This window comes from Capsella rubella, unplaced genomic scaffold (assembly GCF_000375325.1).
Source record: "Capsella rubella cultivar Monte Gargano unplaced genomic scaffold, Caprub1_0 scaffold_1, whole genome shotgun sequence".
Taxonomy (NCBI): domain Eukaryota; kingdom Viridiplantae; phylum Streptophyta; class Magnoliopsida; order Brassicales; family Brassicaceae; genus Capsella; species Capsella rubella.
In genome coordinates, this window is record NW_006238923.1 from 2,657,711 (window position 1) to 2,665,096 (window position 7,386).

The window sequence follows — 7,386 nt, forward strand, 5'->3', positions numbered from 1 at the left end:
TACTATAAGAAGATCATCTACAAAAGGGTCTAAGCATAGAAACCAAAAGAGTTACAGAGAACATATATAAGAACACAAATCATATATAATTAAGAACACATGATTCCAATCATTCCATTATATAAGAACACAAAGCATATATAAGAACACATGATTCCAATCATTCCATTATATAAGAACCACAATTCCATGACTGACTTCACTAAATCACACAAACGATTGACGCTTCAATACTAAGAAGTAAGAACAAAAACAAAAAATGCAGAACACAACACACGCCTTAAACTTGACGAGACGAACTTGACGAGCTTCGTCATCAATGAAACACGCTTCAAACTCGATGCAGAACACACTGAATTCAATAAACATGGTGCTAGAGAGAGAGACGTACGAGAGAGAGAACACACTGAACTCACCTCAGATAAATTTTGGGAATGAAAATATTGAAAATCGATTCGAGTATATCAGTTTCTGGGCAATAAAATCTTAATCGATCAACAAAATTACAAAGGCATGATTCATGAATTGATCAACAAAATTACAAAGGCATGTCGCATGAATGAAATCGGGTTTAATCGGGTATGGTCGGGTTTTCGGGTTTACCCGAACCCGGACCCGAACCCGGAAATTTCAAAACCAAAACCCGATCGGGTATCCTCTTTAATCGGGTTCGGGTTCGGTACGGGCCTAACGGGCCGGGTTCGGGTATGGGCTTCGGGTACGGGCTTTTTGCCCAGGGCTAATAGTAATGATATGCAAATTCCCAATGGATGAAGATTTATTTTGTTAAGATTGTGTGAAATTAATAAGAAAAAGAAGTTTAGAATAATCATAAGCTAACTGTTTGACCAAATAAAAAACCATTAACTAATTGAATTAATGATACATTTTATAGATTTCTTTTGTGCTTTAATTGCTAGATTGTTTTTTGAATATGAATATTTTTTATGTAAAAATAAGAAATTTATGTGATCTAAAATGTTTATTCGCATGATTTTAGCAAACAAATATTTAATTATTGATTTGTTTAATTTTTATTTATATTTAAAAATTATATATTTTTTAAAAATTTGATGATATGATCAGTTATGTATATATACTATGTAGAATTTGATTAGTTGATTATTTCATATGCTAACATATTTTTTTTATCTTTTTATTAATCTAAAAAATGTTATCTTTGTTTTTTAGATATATGATGATTTTGTTTTATTAGATTTCATTCTATATCTATACTATTAATTTCGAAATTATATTAAAATATTAAATTAATATTAAATATGTTTATGTATATTCAAAATAGACATGTTTACATATATTTAATTTTGAAATTAATTGTCCACTTTTTATGGTAAAATATTATTATGATTTCCATAAATATAGATTGTTTTTTTTTTTTTGCTGTCAATAGCTGTCAATAGTTTTGTTTGGCAACTGGAATATATTTCATGAAATTTTCTTTTTGAATTAGGGAGTGTTTGGCTTCAAGTTGTCCTTCCCAATTAATAGTATAGATAACAATCTCAGTATCTCACTCGGAAAGCTTGCATGTGTTTTTTATACATCCGCAAACAACTTATACGTATTGGCGTCCATAATAATCTGTCTAACCGCGGCGACCATAGCAATCACTCCTAAACAAGAAAAGACCACGGCGATCAAAGTGTTGATCCAAAATATGAAACTCTTTTTAGATGGCTTGAACGTGAAGTTGAAGAACACGACAGGTAGAACAAAGTCCAGAGGTATAAACCCGAAAGCACCTAACAAGGAGTTCACGTCTCCAAAAAATGGAAGCATTGCCGCGAAGATTGTAGCCACCATGACGAAGAGGGAACGAGCAGCTAGTCGAGGGATGACATTGCGTACTGAGAATTCTTTCTTTGTTGGATCACTGATTACACTTTCCAGTATATCGTTTATAGGCTGTAGGTATACCTGCGTATATAATTCAAAATTAGGAACTTTACATGTGAAAACAAATGTAGCATAGTTATGTCGTCAGACTTTATTGTGTAATGTATTTACCACAGCAACAGCTGAAAGTTGAAGAACGGTGAAGAGGTTGATGAGAAAAATAAACCAAGTAGGAACCAAGTAATGGTCTGTCTCGGAATTTAAGAAATTAGTGAAGATAAGTCCATTGGCTTTATTACCAAACGCCCAATACCCTGTTATGGCTACGGTGAAGAATGTTACTATCACTACAATGTAACACATACACAATCCTTTCAACATTTTTTCTTTCACTGGCGCTGCTATTGTTGCCTGTATTGCAAAAGAAGACAAAGATTCATATTCATATATCAAACACTAGTTATACGTTTTCGGTCGTGTGTGTGTGACTGTCTTTAAAGTGGCGGCCGTGTTCTACTTATATAAAGAAACCAAGAAATTATGAAAACGAAACCTGAATTTCGGGTATAATGCCATTGCCGTATGTAGTGGCAATAATGGCTATGGCATTAAAGATTCCAAACACTCTAGTTTCTTGGTCACCAACGATTGAATAATCCTTCTCTGGTGCATCTGATGTTTTTCCTAGTAATTGAAAAAGAAATATTGGATTTACCATCTTATGAAATTAGCTTCTAAAAGATTTAAGAGTGAGAGGTTTAGTAAAGAAAGAGTACCAATGTAGATGGAAGCAGCAGAGGCGGAAGCACTGTAGAGAAGGCAAAGGAGGAGAGAGAAGAAGTTGATGTGCCGTAGAGAGTGAAAAGATGGGATTTGTGCCAAAACCAAAAGCAAAGCTCCAAAGATAATCACAAACTCAAAGAGTTTCATTCCCCCATCAGGCTGCATTACCAAATACATTGCCTTAAGGCATTGGCCTCCAAGAAGCGCATTGGCAATAACCACACCATAGCACACCGCCATTTGTATTGGTCCCACGTAGTACCTCCCCCATTTCGGACCTTTATTCAACACAAAAACCCATGAGTTGTTTAATTCCAGAGGATACAAATTATTCAACGTTGTTTAAGCCGGGAGGTTAATTTATTATATTCTTACATGCATGATTGAGAAAACTAATTAAAATTGCATTACGAACATGATTACTTTATATAGCAGATCGGATTTATGATAGATCATCTATCCAACATTACTTACGTGGGATTACCTCTTTTTCATCGGCACACGATACTTTTAAAGTTGAAATTAACATGACAAAAAAAAAAAAAAAAAAAAACGCAAGTCGTAGACAAGTTGAATATAAAAACTTAGATATGAGCACGTGGCCGAGAAAGAGATATAAATCATTGATATGAGTGGAATGGTCCACTTTTCGAACCGACTCCCGATAAATTGGCACGAATCATACCATAAAGCAGTAAATTATAATATTATATGATGAAATTCATATACGTGGTTTTCTTTTTCTTATACAATATCTGAAAATCAAAACACTAAACAAATTATATCTCTACAGAAATATATTATGCTCGTAAAGTCGTAAGCCAACAAGAACAAAATTTTGAGGAGTCCAAACCAATCTTATTCTAATTGCGTTATAAATTTCGGTTCATCTTCTGTATCAATCGGAAAACATTAATGTATGTACGTATTCCAAGTTGCGTTTTCCACACCTAATTCAAAAATGATATAATCCACATATATAATACAATACTTTATTGTGTGTGGATGAAATATCATGTAAAAGTTCATATAGACACGTAAGTCGTTAACTACATGTCAACAAATTTAAATGAAATTCACAAAGATAAATATGGATAAAGGAAAGGTAAAAAGGAAAAAAAAAGAGAGAATTACCGAGGATATGGTAAGCCATGTCACGGAACCGGAGGTAGCGGTGGCCGTGGGAAGCATGGTGCTGGAGGGTGAGAGACAGAAGTGTGTATGAGTAGAAAGTCACGGCCGCTCCTCCTACTAGACATGATATTCCGGCGACCCATCCCAAGAACTTGAAAGCGTACGGTAGACTAAGTAGCGGCGGCGCCACTATCGACGTCGTCAAGTGGAATCCGCAGTGCCACCATGTCCCTAGTTCCCATCATCAAATTATATATTTTGCGTCAAAATTTCTTGCCTTGTTGTGTATTATATGATGTGACTATGTCTATCTATATAACTTACCTTTGGATTTAAGGACGAAGAGAGAACCAGCATCAACTACTTCTTCCCCTCTTTTTTCTTTACTATTTCCTGATCCCTCTTCTTCTCCACCCATTTCTCTATCTCTTCCTCTTAGTTGCTCCCTCTCTGTCTCCACTTGATTTATATGCTTTACTCACTTTAGAAACAGTTTATGTCATATCATTTATCATTTTATATAATAATGTCCAAAGAAACAGTCTCTTTCCTATCTATTTAAAACATCACAAGGGTATTATTATTACAACTTACAAGACATAACAAGCCGAGCCAAATAGCCAATATATTCTACGTCGCCAATATATATTGCATCCAACATTTAATAAGCGATACTGGGGTTGGGTCAATGAGGTCAACTTTTAAGCATGTGCTTATAAAAATATAGAATTGAATAAATAAAATTTTATATTCAACATAAACAAAAGCGTCTGTAGTCCAACGGTTAGGATAATTGCCTTCCAAGCAATAGACCCGGGTTCGACTCCCGGCAGACGCATTTCTTTATAGGTTTTTTATGACGAGTTGCTTAATCCTCTCAGGCAAACAAAGCTCCATGAGCGGACGTACGATTATAAGATTACAATTATTATTATCTTTTGTACACGAGAGGACGATTAATTTGTAAGATTTTCATTATTTAGAGATGATCCAAACTCTTTTTTGTGTGCAAACAATATTTCATTCATTCATCCAAGCAAAACCAGTTCCAAGTAATGATCCAATCTATGCCTTAAATTCGATGATTTTATGAACGGTTGGTTTAAAAGGACAAGACGAACTCATGATCATACATTCAAACCTACCACCCTCAACTATTATTTCTTTTACCAACTCGTCAGCTTCCCCTAGCCCCACCTTTCATCGACGTCATGTCACCAACCCACCCACCACATGGCCTCCAGCATAATCATCATCTTCATCGGTTATTGTTTCTTCCTCAACCAATGTTGTACTTGTACATATATAATTACTATACTAATATTCATCAGTGAGTAAATTAACTACAGAAGTGCTTTGTGTCTTTGCGACACTATGGATTAATCTGGCACGGTGATAATTTTTTTTTCTTCTTTTACGGTCCATTTTAGATTAATGCATATGTTTCCCCTTCTTATTCATCTTCCCATATAATACATCTGTCTTTACATTTGAAAGTTTCTTGGTTATGAAGCAGGTGTTAAATTGGCAGGTGTACACGAAGCAGGCCTAAAAATTAACTCACAATCCAAACTTTCGACTAGCGTTTTTTCTTTAGAAACGAGTAAAATGTTTAGGGTAACTTTCTAAATTGTAAACACACGGGATCAACAAAAAAAAAAAAAAATTCGTTGTCATCTACAAATTTACATTTTCAGTTGTATGGTATGGTTACGATGAAGAAGTACATGATGTTGACGATGATGGTGACCAAGGAGTCATATCCATGGGATAACTCCCTAGCACACGCAAGAACGACGTAAACTCTTGTACCTCGGCTAACGCATTCTGAGCACGCGTCTCCGCCATGGAGGCCTCAAAGTCGACGTAGAACATGTACTCGAAATGCTTCGCCGTCCCGACGTTCGCATCATCGACAACCCTGATCGGACGGTTATGATTCGGCCTCGATTCGATCTTCGTCAAGCTTATGTCCCTGAAGGCAAAAGCCGAAAGCACCTTGTAAAGCACGCTCGTGCCTTTCTCGTGAGCGAACACGATGCTAGTTTTGAACGGCCGATCTGTTCTTGGTATGATTGGCTCACGCGCCAGCATCACGAAGCGCGTCACGTTACTCGCGTCGTCTTGGATCCCGTCTTCTAAAATCTCCAAACCATAAATCTCGGCGGCGCGTGCGCTCGCTATTGCAGCTGTGTCACGGAGGTTGTTAGCGGCTATGAACTCAGCGGCTCCAGCGGTGTCGTCGACGGCTTCACGTGCGACATTGAGTCCCAGCTTGGTAAGCGTGTGCTCACACTGAGCGAGTCCTTGAGGGTGTGAGATCACGCGCGTGAGGAACTCTTTGCGGACGCCGGGAAGAGCCAATAGACAGTGATGAACAGGGAGCTGAACTTCGCCGACGATGTGAAGACGATGACGGAGGAGAAGATCGTAATTACGGTGAATAGAACCGCCGAGAGAGTTCTCAACCGGTAACACAGCACGATCTGCGATCCAAAGCTCCACCGCTTGAAACGCTACCTCAAATTGATCGCAAGGTACAGCTTGACAATTAGGATAAGCTTTACCGGCGGCTGCTTCAGAGTAAGCGCCAGGAACACCTTGATACGCTACACGTAGATTAGATCCGTGCATCGGAGCCGGTGAGAGATCCGTGACGCTGAGAGGCTTCTGCTGATGATGACGATGCTGCGGGACCAAAGGATTGCCATCAGATTTCTCAATCGGAACTAGATTCATTTGCGCGGCGCTATGATGGCCGTTAACGGCAGGCACATGATCAAATCCGCCGGAAACTGGAGGGACTGGTAAAGATTCAGATTGCTCTTGAGAAACAACCTTGCTTGTTAGAATAGCGCAAGAGGTCTGCCATTCAGAACGACCAGAACGCGCCATTCGTGCAGTTGCCGGCGCCGGCTGACTTGCCCCTAACATTGGGTTCAGATTGTGTGGAGAAGAAGAAGATGATATACAGCTTTCATTGCTAGGCAATGGCGTCAAGTCAACGAATTAGAATTTTCGAGCTCAAGGAAAAAGCAAAAGTGTAGGGTACAGTTCGTTTGTGTGGCCAAATCTCTACCTACCACAACCCACCTTTACAAGTCACAGTTGAATAAATCATACCGGCAGTTGACCGAAATTCAACTAAAACCGACCCGATCCGGAGTTTACATTGTTTTTGATTTGCAAATCCAAATACACTAGGATCGGATCCGCACTACAGCGCGGAGGAATGATTTCAGGTTTATTTTATTTTTAACGTGTTATATAATATTTATTATTATTTCATTTATTTTTAATTAACAATTATTATTTCAAAATGAAAGCCAAAAAAAAAATCAGTTATGTTCATTAAAAATATGGAGGAAACCAGGAAAAAAAATCTGGACACTTAATCAAAATCATATATCTAATAATAAGAATTAGGACTAACTAATCTGTTGCTGCATATTTTTATCTTGAGTTTATTGGGGACAACGTTGTTGATCTCTAATTCTCCATCGTTTTCCAAAGACATCAAAATTGCAAGCTGCAAAATAGAAAAATTAGGGAACAGTGAATTGTTTAAAAAGAAATAAATTTTTATCCATAATTTTTAAAAATCTTAACCAT

At 37.4% G+C, this 7,386-nt stretch overlaps 2 protein-coding genes and 1 non-coding gene across 4 annotated transcripts; 1 reads left to right on the top strand and 2 right to left on the bottom strand.

Annotated features, from left to right (window-relative positions):
• Positions 1 to 1,477: 1,477 nt before the first annotated feature.
• On the bottom strand, positions 1,478 to 4,267 carry LOC17898217 (GABA transporter 1). 2 transcript variants are annotated; one of them, XM_023790157.1, is made up of 7 exons: positions 4,099 to 4,267; positions 3,775 to 4,005; positions 2,634 to 2,918; positions 2,411 to 2,541; positions 2,157 to 2,268; positions 2,029 to 2,039; positions 1,478 to 1,938 (listed from the first exon to the last, which is right to left on the bottom strand). In XM_023790157.1, exons 1-7 carry the CDS (start codon positions 4,190 to 4,192, stop codon positions 1,558 to 1,560), a joined length of 1,245 nt encoding a protein of 414 aa, XP_023645925.1. In that variant the 5' UTR covers positions 4,193 to 4,267; the 3' UTR covers positions 1,478 to 1,557. The 2 variants fall into 2 exon arrangements, with proteins under 2 accessions (XP_023645925.1, XP_006307476.1); XM_006307414.2 differs by having other exon boundaries at positions 2,029 to 2,268; positions 4,099 to 4,266.
• A 273-nt stretch (positions 4,268 to 4,540) lies between these two features.
• Positions 4,541 to 4,612, top strand: TRNAG-UCC. Its single transcript has one exon. It is a non-coding gene; the product is annotated as a tRNA-Gly (tRNA).
• A 706-nt stretch (positions 4,613 to 5,318) lies between these two features.
• LOC17897636 (arogenate dehydratase/prephenate dehydratase 6, chloroplastic) lies at positions 5,319 to 7,028 on the bottom strand. Its single transcript, XM_006306369.2, has one exon. It carries the CDS (start codon positions 6,706 to 6,708, stop codon positions 5,485 to 5,487), a length of 1,224 nt encoding a protein of 407 aa, XP_006306431.1. The 5' UTR covers positions 6,709 to 7,028; the 3' UTR covers positions 5,319 to 5,484.
• Between the last annotated feature and the right edge of the window lie 358 nt (positions 7,029 to 7,386).

Excerpts from the sequence above, each read along its gene's own strand:
- LOC17898217 (XM_006307414.2), bottom strand. The coding sequence starts at position 4,192 with ATGGGTGGAGAAGAAGAGGGATCAGGAAATAGTAAAGAAAAAAGAGGG. Across the intron at positions 4,006-4,098 it reads CTTCGTCCTTAAATCCAAAG|GGACATGGTGGCACTGCGGA; the intron begins GTAAGTTATATA and ends GATGGGAACTAG. Across the intron at positions 2,919-3,774 it reads CATGGCTTACCATATCCTCG|GTCCGAAATGGGGGAGGTAC; the intron begins GTAATTCTCTCT and ends TGTTGAATAAAG.
- LOC17897636 (XM_006306369.2), bottom strand. The coding sequence starts at position 6,708 with ATGTTAGGGGCAAGTCAGCCGGCGCCGGCAACTGCACGAATGGCGCGT.